Source organism: Rhineura floridana, chromosome 9 (assembly GCF_030035675.1).
Source record: "Rhineura floridana isolate rRhiFlo1 chromosome 9, rRhiFlo1.hap2, whole genome shotgun sequence".
Classification (NCBI taxonomy): Eukaryota; Metazoa; Chordata; class Lepidosauria; order Squamata; family Rhineuridae; genus Rhineura; species Rhineura floridana.
Window position 1 is genome coordinate 55,293,657 of NC_084488.1, and position 22,059 is coordinate 55,315,715.

At 43.9% G+C, this 22,059-nt stretch overlaps 1 protein-coding gene and 1 long non-coding RNA gene across 2 annotated transcripts; one reads left to right on the forward strand and one right to left on the reverse strand.

Annotated features, from left to right (window-relative positions):
- Positions 1-45: 45 nt before the first annotated feature.
- Positions 46-17,470, forward strand: LOC133364044 (uncharacterized). Its single transcript, XR_009757820.1, has 3 exons — positions 46-141; positions 14,401-14,496; positions 16,355-17,470. It is a non-coding gene; the product is annotated as an uncharacterized LOC133364044 (long non-coding RNA).
- Positions 17,471-19,144: 1,674 nt separating this feature from the next.
- Positions 19,145-20,494, reverse strand: NPY5R (neuropeptide Y receptor Y5). The gene has a single exon (XM_061584683.1). The coding sequence runs from the start codon at positions 20,480-20,482 to the stop codon at positions 19,145-19,147; it is 1,338 nt and encodes a 445-aa protein (XP_061440667.1). The 5' UTR covers positions 20,483-20,494.
- Positions 20,495-22,059: the final 1,565 nt, after the last annotated feature.

Consider the following 22,059-nt stretch of genomic DNA (forward strand, 5'->3'; position numbering starts at 1 on the left):
GGTGGGAGGTAGGGAGGGTGAGTACGTTGTCCAGTCTTCACTCGCAGAGAGCCTTTTATGTCGGTGTACAGAAAGGGTTTCGGTGGGGTTGCGTCTATGTGCGCGGTAGATGAGTACAACTTTCGCTCGTATTTCTTAGAGGTGCTTTAAAGTAGTTCCTTTAGAAGTTGTAGGACGATTTTAAAAATATTATTCGGCGAATTTTCTTCATAACAGTGATTGGGTTATGAAATCCTCTTATCTATTTTGAATTCAAGAATTCATCTACCATGAGGAAAGCAGAATATTTTGTTTTATTTAAATAAGAATGTTATTGGTCTTATTTTTTTTAAAAAAATTGCAGTAGAGAACATAGCCCACTATATTCCAACCTTAGGCTGCAATCCAGTACATATCTACTCAGAAGTAAGCTCCATTAGGTTCAATAGGACTTACTCCCAGGTAAGTGTGTACTGGATTGCAGCATTAGTCCACCAGATAAAGTACATGGGGGGGGTGAGTTTCAAACAGCTAGCATCCAGATGAAGTTTCATTATCATTTACTTGCATGCCACATTTCCATAGTAAACCATGGTCAGTGTGGTTCAGCATCAAAATGTTTACATAATTCACTAACAGGTACAAGGCAACAACATTTGAATAGTCATAATAAGCTAACGAAAACAATAAATATACAATAAAACTATCCACTGATACGTCATAATGTCAAAAAAAATTAAAAAACAAAAGAAACATTGGCATTTCAGAACATAATTCTTGTCACTCTGTTGGCTATTGCAATTGTGATATTGTTGCTAGCTTTGATTTCTAGAAAATCAGGATTTTTTTAAGCAAGTCTATAATAATTAAAGATGTATCTTTGCTTAGATCAATGTTGGCATAAGATCTTTATCAGCAGTATTCCTTTGCACCTCAAGCCTCACTGAACTCAGTGGGACTTAATTCTGGGTAAATTGGAGAACCCATTCCAAAACATTTCTTGACAAGTTCCATTGATTTTAATGGGCTGTTCTTTCTTCCAAATAAGCAAGGTAAGAAAAACAGACTGTGTTTAGTTTCACAGACTAAGGATGCAATCCATTTACATTTAAGCTAAGCTGAGGGAAATTGGATGCAGTGAATCTCCAGCTGAGCCGGCTGGGTCCCAGCTCAGCCAAGATACAGTGGCATAAGTCCCTCAGCCTGGCTCAGGGATGGCTAACTCATCATTCAGGGTCCTAATCTGGTCCCCAACTATTTTTTCCTGGCACAAAGATCCCACTGATTTGGGTGGCAGCAGCAAAAATGGGGTGGGGGTGAGAAGTGCTGAGGTAAGCAGAGGCCAGCCCCCTGATGGGGATGCAAATTACCCCTTCCCTGGTCATCAGTTCTTTAAGGGAGGGACAATAATCTCCCCTCCTTTGCTGATCTGCACCAATCAGCTGAGGAGGGGGCTGTGTGTGCTTTTGTGTGCAGGAGAGTATAGGTGGTCACGCTTAGTTTTAACCATGCTCGCCACTGGAATGCTGCCCCTGGAAGGATGGCCACTGGTGAATTGGTCCCTGGGGCATTAAAGGTTAGTCGCATCTGAACTAAGGCAATGGACCATCCAGGGTGGAGGAACAACTAGGTGGATAGAGATGGCAGAGTGGATCACAAGTGGATAAGAAAAAAAGAGATTATTATGGATCTGGACTCTCTTGCTGAATAGCTTTGCCATCTTTTCCTTTGGAATGAAGATGATGAGAGACACATAAAGCGCTGAATAATAATCAGACATGCTCTTGACCTACCTGTAGGCATGATTTGAAACACTGCAGTGAAAAGCAAGGTCATTAAGCTATATAATTCATTGGTGATGCTGACTATTAATTGTCCTATTCTATTCATAATCTTGTTGAGAGGCATTCGTAGGGAAGTTTAGGCAAATATGTACTGTCTGTCCATTTCCCCCCACAACTACTTTTGTAAAAAGAAGTTCCATGAATTCACTTGGCCTATGCTACAGAACCAGCAGCCTCAGTTTCCCTAGACTATAAATTTGCCATAAAGGTCAAGCCACACTCCCATCACATGATCAAACTGAGAAATTTGGTAAAGGATGAAAGATAGAATGAAAAATATTTTTGGGTTGTTCATATGAAAGTGACAAGTGACTACCTCGGGAGGGCCTTCTCAGTGGTGGCCCCCGAAATTATGGAATAATCTCCCTGACGAGGTGCACCTGGCACCAAAACTATTATCTTTTTGGCGCCAGGTCAAGACTTTCCTCTTCTCCTAGGCATTTTAGCATGTGTTTTAGATTGTTTTAAATTTTTAAATTGTGTTTAAATTGTTTTTAAAAGATATGTTTTTAAATTTGTATACTCGTTTTAATGTTTTTAGTTACTGTAAACCGCCCAGAGAGCTTCGGCTATGGGGTGGTATATACGTACAATAAATAAATAAATAAAATAAGAGGGTTAGTAGTTATTTCCCCAATTCAGTTCTCAAAAAATTTATTTCATTAATACAGCCTATGCAGTTAATAATGTTAGAGCAGAGAAGATGAGATACAGTGAAAGAGGTTTAAATGTTGGCAAAGGAACCCAGTTCCTTTGGAATCCGATTAAAAATTGTTCCGCTGCTACTGCTGCTGCTGCCGCCGCTGCCGCCACTACTGCCTCTGCTGCTGCTGCTGCTGCTGCTTGTTAGTTTTTGTTTCTGCATTTGTGCAGACATACTGAATGTATCTGCTTGTTTAATTCATATGCAGCATTCCTGCTAAGTGATCTAGTTCTGTCCTACTTTAAATAAACCCATGGTGAGATGGAGCAGCAGTGCACTCTGTGTGAAATATCCTAGAAGAGACTGGATCCTGTTGTTCAATATTTTGGTTTAAATATCTGTCACTTGGATCGGACGATGAGAAAGCAGAAGGGCTATAGCACATCTGGCATTACTAATAGCACTCAGACTCATGGTGGGAACTGCAGAGAGGAATCAATATTTTTTATACCATACTTTTAAAGTTCTTTATTGCTACATGGATATAATCAGACAGTTTGACTAGAGTAAACGAGCAAAGAAGAGAACCAAGAAGACAATACTTCCTCATCATTAGCCTGTCCATTGATTGAGCAAGGGCTACTAGGAAGTTCCTACAGCCTTTTCTCTTGCTGGTTCAATTCATAAAATCTGGCAAGTTGCCTTCTAGAGCAGGTATGGGGAACAAGTGGCCCTACAGATGTTGTGGGACTCCAGCTCCCATCTGCCCAAGCCAGCCTGGGTAATGGTCAGAGATGATGGGAGTTGGGAGTCCACCAACATCTGGAGGGCCAGAAGGTGATAGAATCTTCCAGCTGTGCTCACTCATTTGTCACTTCTCTGACGTTTCAGCAGGCACAAGAGTTTTGTCACATAGTAAGTGAGAGATGAGTAATTCCATGCTTTGTCAAGAGTATTGTATTGATCTTCATTCTGTTGTTTGCTTAAATTGATTTGATCTTCATAACCAGATAATGAAAGCAAATCGTTCAAGATATTTGTCATAATATCCTTTCATAAGCATTCAGTCAAGGGGAGGTGTAAAATCATTTTATGTTGGTTGTTGCAAATGAGACAATGACTGTAGACAGAATTCCTAACATAGATATAGCAAGGGCTAGGTCTTGTTTTGAGTTTTTCTATGAATCTGACAAAAAAAATTTAAATGGTACCTTCATAAGGCAGAGGCACACATTTATGACTCACATCAGATTCAGAGGGACCGCTCAAGCACATCGGCAGGTAAGCACCATGCTCTATGAAAATAAATGATGATTCACTAGTGAAGGCAATAGGGACCACAGCCACCTTTGTGGGTGAACACCAGGCACTCAACCTCAACTATTGATACTGTTTGCCCATCACTCATGACCTCTTTTTTCTTCAGGATCGGTGCCAGGGCAAGAAACAGACCAACAGTAACTGGAAATAGATTCAATGCAACCCTCTCTATGGATGGGTGAGCATGCTGTCAATGCCTATATTTTTGCCACCAACAGGTGGATTATCAATTGTAGATATCCAGAGTATCACCAAAGGTGGGGCACGGGTTGGAACATGAGGACTGGAAGAGCATGTAGGTGGTGATTTTCTGTCTCTTGCTCATCAACCCCTACTCAAGCATGTAGGCATGATAACTACTTACCACAGCCACTGCCCATTATTTATTACTAACCCCACATATCTTGTGTCCCCTCCATAGGCAATCAAACAACTATCTTGGGAAATAAAATCAGGCGGCCTTTCAACAGAAGTAAAGGCAAGGAAGTTCCCACTCCCCCAGTGGACCCAGTCCGCCCCCACCACAGAACAGCAGCAGTGTGACTAATGGGAAGCCAGCTGTCCCATGTGGGGTGCCCACCCATATCTCCTCCCAGGACTCCTGTGCCTCTCAAGAGTGTGTGGCAATCAGGATGAATGCCATAGGTGCAGCAATGGGCAGAGCTCTGCTTCCCTGACTGGATAGGGAAAGGCAGCTTTCAACCCGTGCGGGAGAGGGCCCTGCTGTGATGCTCTGAAAACTCAACCACTGATGCTTTTTAATGTAAGCATTCTTTTCCAACTGTGTCACCTGCTCTTCACCTTCTAGTAGGTCCATCCTTCCATTTCTCATCCAGCTGTCTTCAGAATGTACATACACACCAGAAGGGAGGGAGGTTGGTGTTCTCCACCACATGCCAGCAGTACTAAGGAGCTGAAGCTTGTCTGAAGTAGGGATGGGAAGAGCTGTCCATTTAGGTTCTCTCAGTTTCTCATTTTCCAATCTTAAATTAAGTTCTCCACATTTCTGCAGCTATTTGTGTTGGGTATTTTTTAAAAAAATCCTCATGAAAAGTCGCTAGCATTTCAGTGCAAATTGATCCTCATGTACACATTTTTGCCGGCATTTGACTAATGAACACATTTTGCAATCAGTTTCTCGTCATATAATGCATTGTTGTGTGCTTTTTTCACTCATATATTCATTTTTATGCACACTTTCCCCTAACATGCATTTTTTATAATCATTGTTTGGTTAGGGTACTGCATCACAACATTCAGATAAGTGCAAATTTTGAAGGATAGCTGTGTTTTGGTACTCATATTGTTTTGGAAAGTGTGAACTTGATAGATTCAGCTTGAAATGTGAACTTAATCGAAATTCTCACCCATCCCTAGATTGGAGCCAGGCCACTACATGACCACTAGAGGGTGGTCACTGTTTTAAACCATGCTCTGTGCACGTGTGTGCAGTTTTGACTGGGACAGTAAAATCTAGATGCTGCTAGAATCTAGTGGCATCTAGATATTATTGTCACAGCAGGCCCAGTCAGCTTCTCTCCACTGCTTGGTTTATTATGTCTGTCATTTTGCCCATCCCCTTAATTCCATCTAGTAGAATTACATGGGCAAAATGATTGGCATTGTCTCTCTTCCCCAGAATCCCGCCCCCTTCCCAGTGCTACTCAGCTGACTGAAGATTCCAGTTTGCTTGTTTGATTGATTAAATTTATACCTTACCATTCCTCCCAAAGGCGACAGAGACATTGGTGATAAAACGATACAATTCAAAATAAAATAAAAACATATTTAATACATGTAAAAATAATTAAAAGCACCTGAAAACATTCAACAAATTTAAAAATAGATGTAATCGAATCATGTATCTGGATAGGCCGGCTGAAACAGAAAAGTTTTCAGCAGGTGCCTAATGTCTATAATGCTTAAAGTCAAGAGGAACTGATGTCAATCATTCCAGAGCACAGGTGCTGCCACACTATAATAATAATAATAATAAAATTTTATTTCTAGGCCGCCTATCTGGCCGAATTAACGGCCACTCTAGGCGGCGTACATAGATTAAATATAACATAGAGTAAAATATAACATATAATACAAAACAACAATAAGTATACTCAATCCAAACCTACCCCCATCATACAAAAATTTAAACTAAATTAGACAGAGGTCTCGAATGCCTGCCTAAAAAAACATGTTTTCAGTTCTCGGCAGAAGCCTGTCAGGGAGGGGGCATGGCGGAGATCATAAGGCAGAAAGTTCCAGAGGGCGGGGGCCACAATTGAAAATGCCCTCTCTCTGGTCCGCACCAGCTTAGCTGTTTTGACTGGTGGGACCGAGAGAAGGTCTTGGGAGGCTGATCTCGTTTGGCGGCCTATCTGGTGATGCTGAAGGCGTTCCTTTAGATAAACTGGACCAAAACCATGTAGGGCTTTAAAGGTTAAAACCAACACCTTGAATTGGGCCCGGTAAACAACTGGTAGCCAGTGCAGATCTTTAAGTACTGGAGTGATATGGTCTCGGCGGTGGCTGTTCTTGATCAGACGTGCCGCCGTGTTCTGTACCAGCTGTAATTTCCGGACCGTCTTCAAGGGTAGCCCCACGTAGAGCGCATTACAATAGTCTAAGCGAGAGGAGACCAGGGCATGTACCACCCGTGGGAGCAGATGGACAGGGAGGTAGGGTCGCAGCCTTTGTATCAAATGTAATTGATACCAAGCTGCCCGGCTCACCGCCACGACCTGAGCCTCCATGGACAGCTGGGAATCAAGAACAACACCGAGGCTGCGAACCTGGTCCTTCAGGGGCAATCTTACCCCATTCAACACCAGGTCAAAATCACCCAACTTCCTCCTATCTCCCACAAGCAGAACCTCGGTCTTGTCGGGGTTCAGCTTCAGCCTGTTTCCTCCCATCCATTCACTTATGGCCTCCAGGCACTTGGAAATGGTAACCACAGCCATCTCTGGTGAGGACTTAAATGAGAGATAGAGCTGAGTGTCATCCGCATATTGGTGGCGCTGCAGCCCAAATCTCCTGATGATGCCCCCCAGCGGCTTTATATAGATGTTGAATAGCATGGGAGAGAGGATAGAACCCTGTGGCACACCACAATTGAGAGGCCAAGGGTCTGAAGCCTCATCTCCCAATGCCACCCGCTGGTGCCTATCAGAGAGATAGGAATGGAACCACTGTAAAACAGTGCCTCCTATTCCCATTCCCCTCAGGCGATCCAGGAGGATACCGTGGTCAACGGTATCAAAAGCCGCTGAGAGGTCCAGGAGGACGAGGAATGTGTGTTCACCTCTGTCCAACGCCCTCCTCAAATCATCCACCAGAGCGACCAAGGCTGTTTCAGTTCCATGTCCAGTCCTGAAGCCCGACTGGAATGGATCCAAATAATCCGCTTCATCCAAGTGTGTCTGTAACTGAGTAGTCACCACTCGCTCGATCACCTTGCCCAAGAATGGTAAATTGGAAATTGGGCAAAAGTTGTTCAACTCTTGGGGATCCAAGGAGGACTTTTTCAGAATGGGCTTTATTATTGCCTCATTGAGGACTAATGGCATTGCACCCTCTTCCAAGGAAGCATTCACCACTGCCTTGATCCCTTCGCTCAATTTCTCTTTACAGCTCACAATGAGCCATGTAGGGCAAGGGTCAAGCAAGCATGTGGTTGGCCTCACATTAGAGAGCACCTTGTCCACTTCCTCAGAGGGAAGGGGCTGAAACTGATCCCACCGGACCGGAATGCAATTGGCCAGCTCTGGCCCACTACCTGTGTCCACGGCGTACAGAATTGTGCTCTTCAGGCACTCGATTTTATCAGCAAAGTGCTTGGCAAATTTGTCACAGGAGGCTTTAGAATGTTCCAAGGGTTCCTGTGCAACCGGACCGACCAGGCTTCGGACCACTTGGAACAACCTCCTGGGACAACACTCTGCAGACGCAATGGAGGCAGCAAAGAATTCTCTCTTCGTTGCCTTCGTTGCCACTTGATAGGCAGCTATTGCTGCTCTAACAAGTGTCCGATCGCCGTCAGAACGAGATTTCCGCCACCGGCGCTCTAGTCGTCTCACCTCCTGCCTCAGGCCCCATAAGCGTGGTGTATACCAGGGTGCAATCTGAGTTCTATTCAGTGGGAGAGGACGTTTTGGAGCCACCCAGTCTATTGCCCTGGTGATCTCCCTATTCCACTCCGTCACCAGGGTTTCAACTGGGTGACTTTCTGACGGCTCCACATCTCCCAGCGCATTCAGGAATCCTTTTGGCTCCATCAGGCGTCTGGGGCGGACCATCTTAATGGGTCCCTTACCCCTGCGGAGGGTATGTGGCAGTGAGAAGTCCATGTTCACCAGATAGTGATCTGACCATGACACGGGGTTCAAAGAAACAGCCCCCATTTTCAGAGCACTTCCTTCCCCTCCCGAGACAAACACAAGGTCGAGAGCATGACCGGCTACATGGGTGGGTCCAAAATTACAAAGGTGCAGTTCCCAGGAAGTCATGGTTTCCATGAAATCCCGAGAAGCTCCTATGAGAGCAGCCTTGGCATGCAGGTTAAAATCCCCCAAGACTAAGAGGTCAGGGGAGAGAACCCGCACGCTCGAGACCTCGAGCACCTCGGTCAGGGAGTCATTTGTGTAGCGGGGTGGGCGGTACACAAGAAGAATCCCTAAACTGCCCTTAGGGCCCAACCTCCAGTACATGCAGTCAACAAACTTGGTCTCGTGGAGAGGGAGTCTGGCAAAACTCAAGGACTTCCGATAAATGACTGCCACTCCCCCTCCCCGCCTACCAATCCTTGGCTGCTGTGCATATCGGAAACCCGCTGGACACATGGCCTCAAGCACAGGCACTGCCGCTGCATCCAGCCAGGTCTCCGTAATGCACACCAGGTCTGCATGCTCATCCATGATCATGTCATGGATGAGCGATTTTTTTGCACCACAGACCTGGCGTTACACAACAGCAGTCGAAGATTGGGTGGAGTCGTACATCTCCCAGTTGTCTTCTGGTGGTGCACAGGCCCGGAACAGGGGATGGATATTATGCATCTATCCCTTGTTCCCCTAAGCTGGCATGGCCTGCGCCTCGTACCCCTCCAGCATCTGCCGCCTAGCCTCTCGATAACGTGGCCATCCGCCCTCCCCACAAGAACCTTCTCTGCCAAGCACATGCCTCCCTCCCACCGGGACTCAAGTAAAGTCCCCCCACTTCCAGACAGGACCACCTAAAGTGCCAAAATATCCCGTTATCCCCCCACCCAGCCACTGTGAGAACCAGCAATGGAGAGTGCCAGCAGCCACCGGAGGCGTGGGTCTGAGCACCCACCAAGCCAGTACTCCCCAACCCCCCCGACCATCCAAGCTGTGTCCAAGTTACTCGCCGAGGTGAGGGGGGAGATCATATCCAGTCTCTGGCCGCCTTCTATGATGCTCCCCAGTCGTTTCGAACCGCGCCCACACTCCAGCTATTCCACTGCGGCGTTCTCTCACTGCCGCCGGACCAACGCTCTTCACGGCCCTCCACACCTGGCCGCTCTCGCGCGCGCTCCTCCACTGCTGTTCTCCACCGCGTCTATCCGCCGCCGCCAAGCCGCACTCTTAACGCTCAGCTGCTTCTCCACCACCGGGCTACGCCCCACGCCTGGCTTCCCTCGATACTCTCACCTCTGTCGGACCAATATTCCTCCCGACTCTCCGTATTAAGCGCAGGGGTGAGAAAGGCCAGCCTCCATATCGTTCCCTTCGGTTCTCAAATGCCATTCGCCAGGCGCTTCCGGGGTTTCCCGCGGTGCTGCCACCGCCGCCATGCCCGGCCAAGATCCTCCGCAATCCCTTCGCGCCCAGCCGCTCTCCCTCGCGCCCCAAGCTCGGCGCTCTCACCACCGTCGGGGCTGATGTTCTCGGCGCCGGAGGGGGAGGCAGGAAGGTAAGAAAGGTCCAGCCTCCACAACATTCCCTCACTCCTCACTTCTTCGGGGCCAATCGCCGGGCGTCTCGTGTGGCACTGCCACCACCACCACCAGGGCGCCCAACCGCTCACCTTAGCACCCCAAAACTCGGCACTCTCACCACCGGGTTCTTGACGCCGGAGGCAGGAGACAGAAGAGGAATGACTAGAGGAACTAGAACTAGAGGAATGACTCGTTGCAAATGTAGAAGAAACACTGTGTGCCACTTGTAAATGTGCACGTTCCTTTGTGGGGGGAGAGTGCTGGGGCCTGGGGGTCAGGTTCAGAGGCCAAGTGGGCCAGAGGTTCCTAGGGGTGGGGGAGAATATCCGCTAAATCGGACTTAGTACTGGATTCCGATTGAATTTGACAGTCCGCTATCTTTTCAGACCAGTACTGATTCCTTGCGGTGGGCTGCAGCTGTAATCAGCATGGATTTTTTGCAGCAAGCTGCGGCTGTAATAGGCACAGATTTCCCCCCCGATCTTTTCCCCCAATTTTAAGTAATTATCTTCATAATTTAGTTGATGCATTCCTAACAGTGTGTAGGTATGATAAATAGGAAAAAATAAACCACCATGATAATTTACATAGGTGTTTACGTTAAAAATTGCCCGGTTTTTTTTGCAACCAAACAAAGAAATGAGCGGATTGAATTGGCAAGTGCCAAAGCAAGCAGGAACAACAAAGGGGCAAATTGGGATGGAACAACTGACTACTGGAATACAAGCTGATCGGAACTAGTCAGCGAACCCCATCCCTAAAGGTTCCCCACCCCTGTGCTAGATAGAAGGGAGTGGGTGGGCAGAATGACAAGCATCCTGAAGCAGGTAAAAGCAAGACAGTGGCCTGAATGGGGCTATTTGAATGGGTTGTCAGTCAGAAGTGATGACTGGAGATGCAAAAAATGAAATGGGTGTGTGTGTCAGGATGAAATCCCACTCCACAGACCAACTACAAAGTAACATGATGGGGCATCTGTAATTTCTGAAGTGCTCATCCCATGAGATCACCTTTTCCTTTCTCCCAAATCCCACATAGATCCAGTCACATAAACCGTGACCGGTGGGGGGGGGAGGTATCTCCAATTGGCACTGCCTTGGATTTTGAAGTGGTGCAATGCACCTATAACCCCACTCGGGTCACTGTCTGACTTTAACCTGACCTCCAAGGGATTCAAGCTATAGAAAGGACTGGAGCTTGAATTGGCAGGTTTATTTCAGCATTTCCCTGCAATAAGACTTGCACCATGTCTCCTGGTTTCCAGTGTGCTGCTCGTATCAGAAGCTGCCCACAGAATGATCAGGCAGCATTGCCTGTTGTAAGCTTGCTGTTGTAGCTTTCATGCTTCTCTCTGCACCTAGCCCTTGGTGGTCAGCCCACACTGCTTGCTCTGGTAGTTTTCCTGGAAAAGGGGTGGTGCTTAGCAGGCTGCCATGGGATTCAAACTATATAGAAAGGACTGAGCTTGAATTTGCAGGTGTCTGTTTCTGCCCTCCTTTCCACTGCACTGTGAGGCTACTACTGGTGGTGTATGTGCATGCATGCATGCACGCACAATAAGGTCTCCTTGCTGTCTGATAGTGCACTGTGAGTGTAGGATGAGGACCTGTGGCCCTCCAGATGGTGTTGGAGTCCCACTCCCATCACCCCCAGTCAGCATGGCCAGTGTACAGGGATGATGGGAGTTATATTCCTTGCTTGGGTCATGTGGGCCATCATCGATGCATAATGCTGTGGTTGGGTGATGGTGTTTTCATGGACATTCTCTCTTGATGTTGCCACATAATCGCATTTCTACCAATAATTGCTTTGCTCTCTCCTTTGCTACTGAGAGCACATAAAGTCAGCACTACATTGCACTAATAGTATGCCAGCATAGCAAGACCCAGAGGATCAGGCACCGCATTTCACTATGTACTGAATCTGTGTTATCTGGGTGAAGTTCGGGGGCTGTCTGGTAGAAATATTGCTAAAATATTTTCGTTCTCAGTGCTACAGATCTGCATTGAATTTTCTTCTGATTACATGTGCACATACTATAAAAATATGAATGCAAATCAGCATGAAATAATTTTCATCTAGATGTGTTCATATAAATAAGTGATACAAAGAGACTCGTTTGAACATTCATTTATCAATATTATTTTTCTTTAAAAGCCTAGGAATTTACACAAATGTCTAACTTAATGAATTTATACCCTGCTCATTGCTATCAGATCTAGCTGTCCTTCTCCCAAAGGTCAATTAAATTTTTCAGCTAAGACCCTGGATCAGCTGCCAGTTTTCTGTGTTGAAATTTCTTATTTGCCAAGATTTAACATAGTGGATTATGTGCATAAAATAAAGCCCCCCTCCCATTGTGCACTTAAGGCAGGCTGTGATATTGATCAGTTCCTGAGTATCAACTAGCTAGGGCAGCTACTTAGTCTAGATAGTAGCTGTGAAAACATGGCGGGGGGTCCTATTCTCTGCTATGCAATGACGGTCCCTGAGCAGAATTTAACTCCCACTTGTCAGCTGATGAGCAGGGGTTAAATCCTGGTGAATAGGTTGCGGTCACCTGTTCCCTTTCACAGAAAATGCAGAATTGAACCCTGCCCTTCCACTGATCAGCCGATGTTACAAATGACACCAGCTGATTGGCAGGTGGGTATGGTTTGGGGAAAATGGCCTTGCAGGCTGAATTGAATCCCCTGGTGGGGCCAAGATTGGCCCACGGGCCAGAGGTTCTCCATCTCTGCAGTTTGGCCTCCTAAGAACTATGGAAATGGCCCCATCCCTCTTTTATTCACACAGCCTTACACTGCCAAGTTGGCATGGAAAGTCTGTTCAAGGAGTCTTACAGAGGCAGCTAGAGCAGAGATAAATACCTGTGCCCAAGTTGAATCACAGAAAATGTGATTGTAGTAACTGCTGCAGCACAAGTATATGTTTACACTGAAGGAGGTGTAACAGGACATATGACCAGGTTGTCCTGTGACACTTTAAGGGGAAGAAAGATCAGTAATGCAGCTTAATCCTTTCAGAATCAAAATATCCCATAGCTAAGCTAAACTTTGGTATTAAAGTGTAACAGTTTGAGTCACAGTACGTCTACACCAAAGTGGTAGGATTTATGTCAGTGTAATTCAATTAAAGTCTTTAATGGGCAGCTTCAGAACAGTAGTAGTAGAGAGTATTTAGTTTTATCTGCCTTTATTTTCTGTGCTAAAGGGGGCTTTGCTTCTTTCTTGTAAATAAAGAGTGTTTTGTTTCAATATGGTTTGGCTTGGGGCCATACAGTGCAGTTGCTTCTCAGTTTGAGTCTGCTTAACCTGTGCTTTAAATTGTAAAAGGAATTGGCAGTTGAAGGGGCTCCACTGATGAAAAGTTGAAAAAAGCATTGGGTTGTCCATAAGCTCAGTTTAAGCTATAGTATCTACCTATTAACATTTTAACAAACATCTGGGTGTAGAGAAGAACTTTGGTGGTATCAGCATAACCTTTGTCCAGACCATGGGTTCGGAACTTTTGTCAGCTCACAGGCTGCATTCTTTGGTGAGCAACCTTCTGGGGGGCCCATGCAAGTGGTGGATGTTTCCAGAGGCAAAAGTAGGCAAAGAGGAACATGACTCTTTTCTGCAGTAGGCTACACAAAGTCAGAGGTTTCTGCACACACGCATCTCTCCATCTAAGCGAACAACTGGCATTTTCACAGTTCAGACACATTCCAGGAAAGTAAAAGCTATGAGGGGTGTGGTCTGCAGAAGGGACATGCCTGCAGAGAGTCCTGAAGGCCAGTTAGAGAGGCCTGGAGGGCCATGTTCAGTTGTCAAACCTCAGGATCCCCAACAGACCAAAGGATTGAGGGGAGATTCTTCATATCTTGAATTTGATTTTTTACGTGCAGTTTCACTGAGGGTGATCTTGATGATCATGGCTATATAGGCACTGGCAATTCAGAAATCTCAAATTGTCTTTCAATCAGTTGTATGCATATGTAGGATGCTATCCAGCCAAACCTAAATAGTTTTAATTCTCAGTAATTTTTTTGGAAGACAGATTTAAGTAGATGCTTAGCTCTTCCTTTGAAACCAATAAAAATGCTTCATTTTGACTGATGCCCAACAGAAGGTTTGAACCTTTTTCTTCAGAATTTCCAATGGGAATAGTTGAACCATGTACAAAACATCGTGATCATTTTTGTAACAAACCACCTTAGCGGATATACTCACTAAGGCACTATCTGAGACTATTATGGCTGAAAGAGATGATAATGAAGGGGTTGAATAACAGGACTTTGATATGATAGACCTCTTAGCAGATGATAGCTGAAAAAGAGCATCAGCTAGGGAGGGAGTAAGACAGAGATAGAGTAGATCGATGTTTGAAATATAAGGAAGGAGCGCTTTGGCCTTTATGAACTATTTACTAAATACCTTCAGGCAACAAATACACTAGAAAGAGGGGGCAAAATGAAATTTAGTCCCAAAATATTTTTCTGTAAGAAGTTTTTTTGGGGGGGAAGAACTGTTATAAAAGTGGGTCTATTAATGTATTGGATTTAATTGTATTAATCTGTATGTGCATTGGATTTGAAACTTTTTTTGTATATGACAAGGTTTTAACAGGTTTTATATATGAAATTGTTTTCTCTTTATGGTTGTAACTGTTTTTAGCATTGAAGTTGTTGTCGAGATATTTTATATGAAGCGACTCATAAATGGAATTAAATAAAATAACAGAAAGATCTGCTAGTTCAAAAGTAAGGAAAGGTAAGCAAGGAAAAGTTTTATTTTAAATAATGTTGGTTTGCTCAGAAGTCTCTGTTAGAGAAGAGCATACACATACACCCTTTGGTGTACTAGGACTTGGCAGAAAGCCACTTCTGTGAATGGGTGGCCGGATCCTACTGTGTTCTCAAAGCAGCACTCCAGCTAAACTAGTTGCTGACCAGTGTTCTATTCTTTTGACAAAAAATTACCAGGACAGCATTTTTTCTGCAGTTAGAACTGGATAATATACTCTAGACCAGCATAAAAATAAATAAATTAATATATGCAGAAATAATTGAACAAAGAACCATTGAATTGAACACAAGGAAAGTAAGACTATTGAATCCTATTTTTTTATTGATGATGACATATCTATTCCTGTAGTCCTGGACTGACAGACAGTTCCACGCAATCAGTTGAACTGTGAGTTATCAAGTGAAAAATTAATGCCCAACTTCTGAACATTTAAAGATCCCTACTGGATTAGACCAAAGGCCCATCTAGTCCAGCATCTTGTTCTCAGGGGCCAACAAGGTGCCTATGTAAGCCCGCAAGCAGGACCTGAGTGCAACAGCACTGCCCCCACAGAGATACTCTGATGTAGCCAAAGGCTTGAGCAAGACCAGTGTTATTTTTTACTTTCTTTGAATAGCTGAACCTTGTCCCATATGACAATTTGCTTTTCAAAATCTCCACAATTTCCTATGGTGTGTGTGTATGCATGTTGCTGTTTGAGAAATACAAGGCTGCACGCCCCCTTGGGTGTGCAGAACTTCTTATTTAGTTCTATGAATCCTGGCCAAAAACTTGTTAATCATGCCTTCATTGCCAAGGACTGGGTCCACTGATATAAACAGCTTTGTCAATAATAGTTGCATATGACAAACTTTTAAGATTACGTCAGCAATCATTTGATACCTGCAGTTTTCATATGTCCCCCAAGGAGCTTAAGGGAGAATACATAGTTCTCCCCCATGCCCATTTTATCCTCACAACAACTCTGTGAGGTAGGTTAGGCTGAGAGATGGTGAGGGGTCCAACATCATCCAGTGAATCATGGCCAAGGGGGGATTTGAACCTGGGTCTCCCTGGTCCTTGTCTGAAACTCTAACCTTTATACCACACTGGCTCTTATAAGAAGCTCAGTCAATAGCTTACTTGTGACAGACTGCTAAAATTACTTGTTATCACTTGATAATGCCTGCAGTTTTCCTGGCAGCTCTGTCGTGCCAAACACCCCTTGCGGTGATCTAGGCTATTTAGATCAGCTTTTAAAAATTGGGTACATCAAGAGGTTATAGGCTTTCACATGAAAAAAGCATTCAGAATGTGGGTTCTTACATCTGTCTTTGATCGGATTGCCATTCAAACGCCACTGGAGCACTGGGGAGGTCACTTTTCCTGGGTTTATGCCACAGAACTGTAGTAAGCCCACAGCTACATGGCAGTGTCAATTGCGTGAGTCTTTCTGATAGAATCAGGTCCCTCCCAGTAAAAGACCCGCATGATGCCCACATGAGCGTGGGCCTTCTAAACATCATAGCAAAAAACACAGAAAAGAGCTCTTGTGGCACTTCTGTAACATTTAAAGGTACTATGGTAATGCCACCATGAATGATCTTACCTTTAATCTTCACATCTTGAACATTCCTATGGGGTTTTTACAGCAATATTGAGAACTCTAATTGCCACTGGCAGACACCAGATCTCACCATGTGGAGTGTGTTCAGAAGAAATGCTTCTGAAAAGCACACCACTGTTGCTTTACTATGTCAAAAAAGAAATGAATGCATGAATCACATGTTCATGTAGCTGTTGACATGTTTCTTTCCCATAACTGTTGCTTCTTTCACTGCAGGTTTACTGCAGCTGTGCAAACTAAGGATAGGACCCAAATCCAGACAGAAACAAGGAGAATAGGCCATCTTCCCTGGATCCGCTACACGCAAAGGGGAAAAGGGGTCCCTGAACAATGTGCAAGTTTGCAAAGCAGAAGCACCAGCCTTTCTGATGGCTCATCCATTTAAACTTCCAGATTTACTGCTTGTTGGGGGCATGAAGTATGTGTGACCTTGGAGGACTATATTCTAGTGTCTGGCCAAAGGATAGCAACTGATTAGAATAATATGAAAAACAAACCATTAGAGCAGTGATTCCCAAACTTTTCCCCCACAGACCACTTGAATATTGCTGAGGGTCTTGGTGGACCACTGAATGATTTTTTTTTTTGCCTGTTGTAGCAATTGTGATGCATTGTGCTAGATGCTGTAGGATTCTAGCCTCCTATTAACTTTGCTGCTAGTCCTCTCCATTCCTTACAGATGTCTCCTTCCCCGCATCACTTCCGGTCCATCCTGGTCACTGTCTGGGTAGACCACCAGGTTCTAAGAATGATGGAGCAGCCACCATACCTGCCATTCACAGCTACTCCTCCCACCATTCTTCACAGGCATGCCATGGACCTCTGAATGAAGCTCATGGACCATTGGTGATTCCTGGAGCTTAGGTTGGGAACCTCTGCATTAGAGATTATGTGTCATTTCCCACATATTAAGTTGGGAAAATGGAGTTTTGGGGGGCACCTGTATTTCACAGGGAGCCATGACCAAGCAAGAGTCCCCTGATGCTCATGTTTCTGTTGCATTTGTTTATTTGTACACTGCGCTCAACATCTAAGGCCCTCCTCCGAGTACCATCCCATCGAGAAGCTCGGAGGATAATGACTAGAACTAGGGCCTTTTCAGTGGTGGCCCCCAAACTGTGGAATAGTCTCCCTGATGAGGTGTGCCTGGCGCCGACGCTGCTATCTTTTCGGCGCCAGGTGAAAACTTTTTTATACTCCCAGGCATTTTAAATTGTATCTTATGTGTATTTTATAGTGTATTTTAACAATATTGCATTATTGTTTGTATTTTGGTGTAGTTTGGTTCTTTGCTTGTTTGTTTGATTCTGTTATATCTATTGTATTTATATATTGTGCTTGTTTATTTCTGATGTACACCGCCCAGAGAGCCTTTTTGGCTTAGGGCGGTATATAAATTAAATTAAATAAATAAAATAAAACATATCTTGGAACACAAATGCTGCGTTCTGTCCACTATTAATCCTACTCAAAGTAGACCCATTGAAATTAATGGACATGTCTAACTTGGGTTCATTAATTCCAGTGGGTCTATGTACAATATGGGTATGCTGAAAACATCATACTGGTTCTTCCGTATCATGGCCTCTTTCTACTATCTCTTCCCCAGATAAAATGTAGGGCGCAATCCAACTTGTATCTGCACTGGGCTGAGAGGAGTTGGATGTGGCAGATCCCTGAGCTGGCTCCGGCTCTGCCAGGGTTCACCGGCAGAAGCCCCTCTTCCTGGCTCAGATGCACTGCCCCCAGGACCCTGGTGGCTCAGCTGGGGGTCTGCCACGTATGACCAGACCAATGAATGGACAGCTGGTGGAAGCTGGCAGGAGGCCTGAAAATGAGGCCATTCTGGGGGCATGGCAGAGGAGAAGCAGGGAAGAACTTAGTGCACAATCCTCCTCTCATTTAGAGCACTCCTATGGGTCCTGATCCAGGTAAAATAATTTCAGTGGTGGTCAATGGGTAGCACTTGCTAACTGGTAGGGGTATATGCGGAAGCTAGCTTTTGCTTTTCTTTTTGTGTGCGCTGCTCCTGCCTGAGCTGGTGTTCAGCTGGCCTGGTGGTACCCAAACAGTGAGTGGATACCATGGAGCTTTCTGCCAGCTCCTCCTTCGCTGCTCCCCCTTCCACCGGCTTCCCATGATTCGGATTGCTCTGTTAGACTGTAAGCTTCTATGGCCAGGAACCTGTCTCTTTCACCACAATAACTCTATGGTTCAGTAGTGCTACATAACAGAAAGAAGCCTTATGCATTTATGCATAAGGCTTCTTTTCAGCCAGGTTTGTCCAAAGTTTTATTAAAACATAAATACTTTATATGAAACAATAACGACATTGCCATAATTGTTCCATTCACACATAAGCCAACACATTTATTTTGTTATTTTTTTAAAAAAGAATTGTCTAAAGAGCAATAGATACATTCTAAACATTATCTTATGATATTACATTTTTTAAAAAATTGCTAACAATTTAAATATCTTCAAATGCTGTTAAAGCAGCTTTGGATGGAACTTTGTGGAACTATGTTTTGATCTTATATTTCCACTTATAGTGGGTATAGTGAAAATGTTATTCATAGAATCATAGAATAGTAGAATTGGAAGGGGCCTATAAGGCCATCAAGTCCAACCCCCTGCTCAATGCAGGAATCCAAATCAAAGCATTCCCAACAGATGATATATTAATGATATTCCCGACATATTCATATTTTCTTCTGTACATCAGACAGATGTCTCTTTACCTAAAATCTGACATGAGTGTCTCCCCTAAAGACTCATAATGGGAAACATGAGATGAACTGACCAGTCAAACTTTGTTATTTGGCATGTCTGCAACGAGGAATGCACATCAGATCATCAGGCCATTGCATTAACCATTGTCACATTAAATGGCCAACCAGTACTTTCCTTAAAGCATTCTCACAAGTAGTCAGATTATATATTTCACAGTTCAATGAATCTGTGAGCATAATAATTTTACATGTATTGTTAATTTATACTAGAGCATCATGAGAATTGTAAGCATGGAATAAGGGCCATCAAATCAGCTTTTATGCCATTGTTAAGAAATCCATATAAAATGGGGTTTAAACAGCAGGACATCATACCCAGCAAATGACAAATACAGTATACCAATTTAAAATGCTTGTTTGAGATGAGGTTGCCATTAAAATCAGTTACAACATGGAAAACATGAAGGGGCATCCAACTGATTGCGAAAACTAAGATCAGCACTGTCAGTCGGCAGAAAACCTTCCGGGACCTTTTCTTAATCCTAATGGTGGATCGGGCTATTGTAATCCCATCCTGCACATCTGAACTCTCTGGTTTCACATCAAAACAAATGGGTATTCCTGGTATGAGTTTGCTGGAAGAAGAAAGCGGACTTTTTTGTGTACCAGATGTTTCAGAGAGATCTCCAGAATGATTATCCTGATGGTGCCTTAAGACTGCTGGCATCACACTAGCAGTCTTTTTACTGTACCTCCTCCGATGTTTCTTGACCAAAGTATAACTCCACCTCTCAGAGCCAGAGAGCTGTGCTTGAGGCCCACAGCTCTTGGGTGCATGAAGAGTTAAGTTGATCATCTCATTCCCTTCCAGTTTGTTTTCTTTGCCTGATAATCTGGAACTTATCAACTTGCAGACTCTGGTGTGACTTACAGTTAAACAAACCAAAGGCAAAATGTACTGCATGAGTAATAAGGAAATAGTGAAAGCAATCCTGTACCCAGCAGATGGCCATGACTCGACACACAAGCACTTGCTTTTCAGCGCTTCTAGATGAAGGGCATCATGAAGATCTACAATCTTGTGGAAAACAAGCAGAGGGGAGCAAATGGCTAAGCCAAGGGTCCAGATAGCAAAAATGAGGTAGCAGCCATGTTTCAGCGTCAGGTTGCTAGAAAGAGGGTGACGAATCAAACGGTATCTCACTACAGCAATAGAAATTAACATCCAAGTGGAAACCAGCACAGACACACACTGGAGGAATGGCATCACGTGGCACATAACTTTGCCAAACATCCACTGATCAAGTAGAACCGACGTCAAGGTGAAGGGAGAGCAAAAGACAACCACCAAGGTGTCTGAAAAGGCTAAGTTACCAATGAGGAAATTTATTACTGTTTTTTGCTTGCACTTCATTAAAGCCATGAGGATAAGCAGGTTTCCCATGAAGCCAGCAAGACTGATGAAAGTGTAAAGCCCAATCAGAAAGTACTGTATGTCATCTACACTGTTGTTATAGTCTTCCCAGGTAGGAAAATTGGAGCTCTTTGGAGGAACTGAACTGTTCTCTGTGAGAAGTGTCCTGTTACTATAGTCTTTGAGATCTCTATCCATATTAAAGTCCTGTTTAGAAACAGAAACAGAATGATTATCAACTGTAGAAACAATCACATCCATGCAAATCAACTTTTAAAGTTTTTTTTGTGGTGGGAGGTAGTACCTAAAAAAGAAACGTAGCGCTGTCATTTTACTCATGCTAAATGGCAGATTTATTCCGAACATACTTTATGCAAAGGTATTACATCCAACCTGTTGTTAAATATTTCAAAAATGCAGCTTTCTCAATCATCTTTGAGAAATAACTTCAAACATTATGTTCAAAACTTTCCCCCCACCTTTCTAGAGAACATTCAAGTCAGCTTACAAACAAGAGAAACAAGATAATTATATAGCCACAAGAGTGGCTGTATACTATAGCCAGCGTGGATTTTTCACATTCTGCAATGCTAAATTGAAAATACCCTCATGCCATTCTGATGCTTCCCATAAGCTCATTTCAAAACAAAACCTTAAAAAACTTATAGTCCTGAACTCAGAAACGCTTGCTTAACAACCCTCTAAATTTTCATGGCAATTCACAAAACAGTAATAGATAGTAGATAGTTCAAAGTGTAAAAAGAGAGGGGAAAAACCCCAGAGGCCTTTTGGACTTTTTCCCCTGAGAGTTCTCCTAATCTGTTAAAATTCATTAAAAATCAGCCATGTTCACAGAGTACCTATAATCCTATTACTGACCTTGCCCCATACTCTGACCTTCATCTTCTGCAGTTTAAAAGTTAAAAAAATGCCTGGCTGATTTTTAATTTAAGAAATTTTGCATTGAACTGAACGATAGTTGCATAGAATACAGCTGCTGATAAAATATAGAGTAAAATGTTTTTTGTGTTACATTGCAAGCCTGTTGCAGGCCTACTTATGTCTTATACTGCAGTTATATGTATGTATTATACAGCCACAAGAGTGGCTGTACACTATAGTCAGCGTGGATTTTTCACATTCCGCAATGTTAAATGGAAAATATCCCCCATGCCATTCTGCTGCTTCCCATAAGTTCATTTCAAAACAAAACCTTACAAACTTATAGTCCTGAACTCAGAAACCCTTGCTTAACAACCCTTTAAATTTTCATGGCGATACACAAAACAGTCAAGAGAGAATTGAGAGTTCAAAATGTAAAAAGAGAGAGAGAAAAACTAGACCTCTTTTGGACTTTTTTCTGTCAGAATTCTCATAATCTGTTGAAATTCATTAAAAATCATTAAAAAATGTTCACAGAGTACCTGTAATCCTATTACTAACCTTGCCCCATACTCTGACCTTAAATTTCTTCAGTTTAAAAGTTTTTTTAAAAAAGCCTGGCTGATGTTTAATTAATTTAAGAAATTTTGCATTGAACTCAATGGTAACACCAGGCATGCTCAGTAAGAACCAAGTGTCAGTGTTCTAAAAGCCAGACTCACAGGTACTGGGCTCGCCTAATCAGGGAGCCAAACCCAGGCCAGACCTTTATTTCACTTGAGACAGTCGTGGCTTCCACCAAAGAATCCTGGGAAGTGTAGTTTGTGAAGGGTGCTGAGAGGAGACTCCTATTCCCCTCACAGAGCTCCAGTGGCCAGACTGGTTTAACAGAT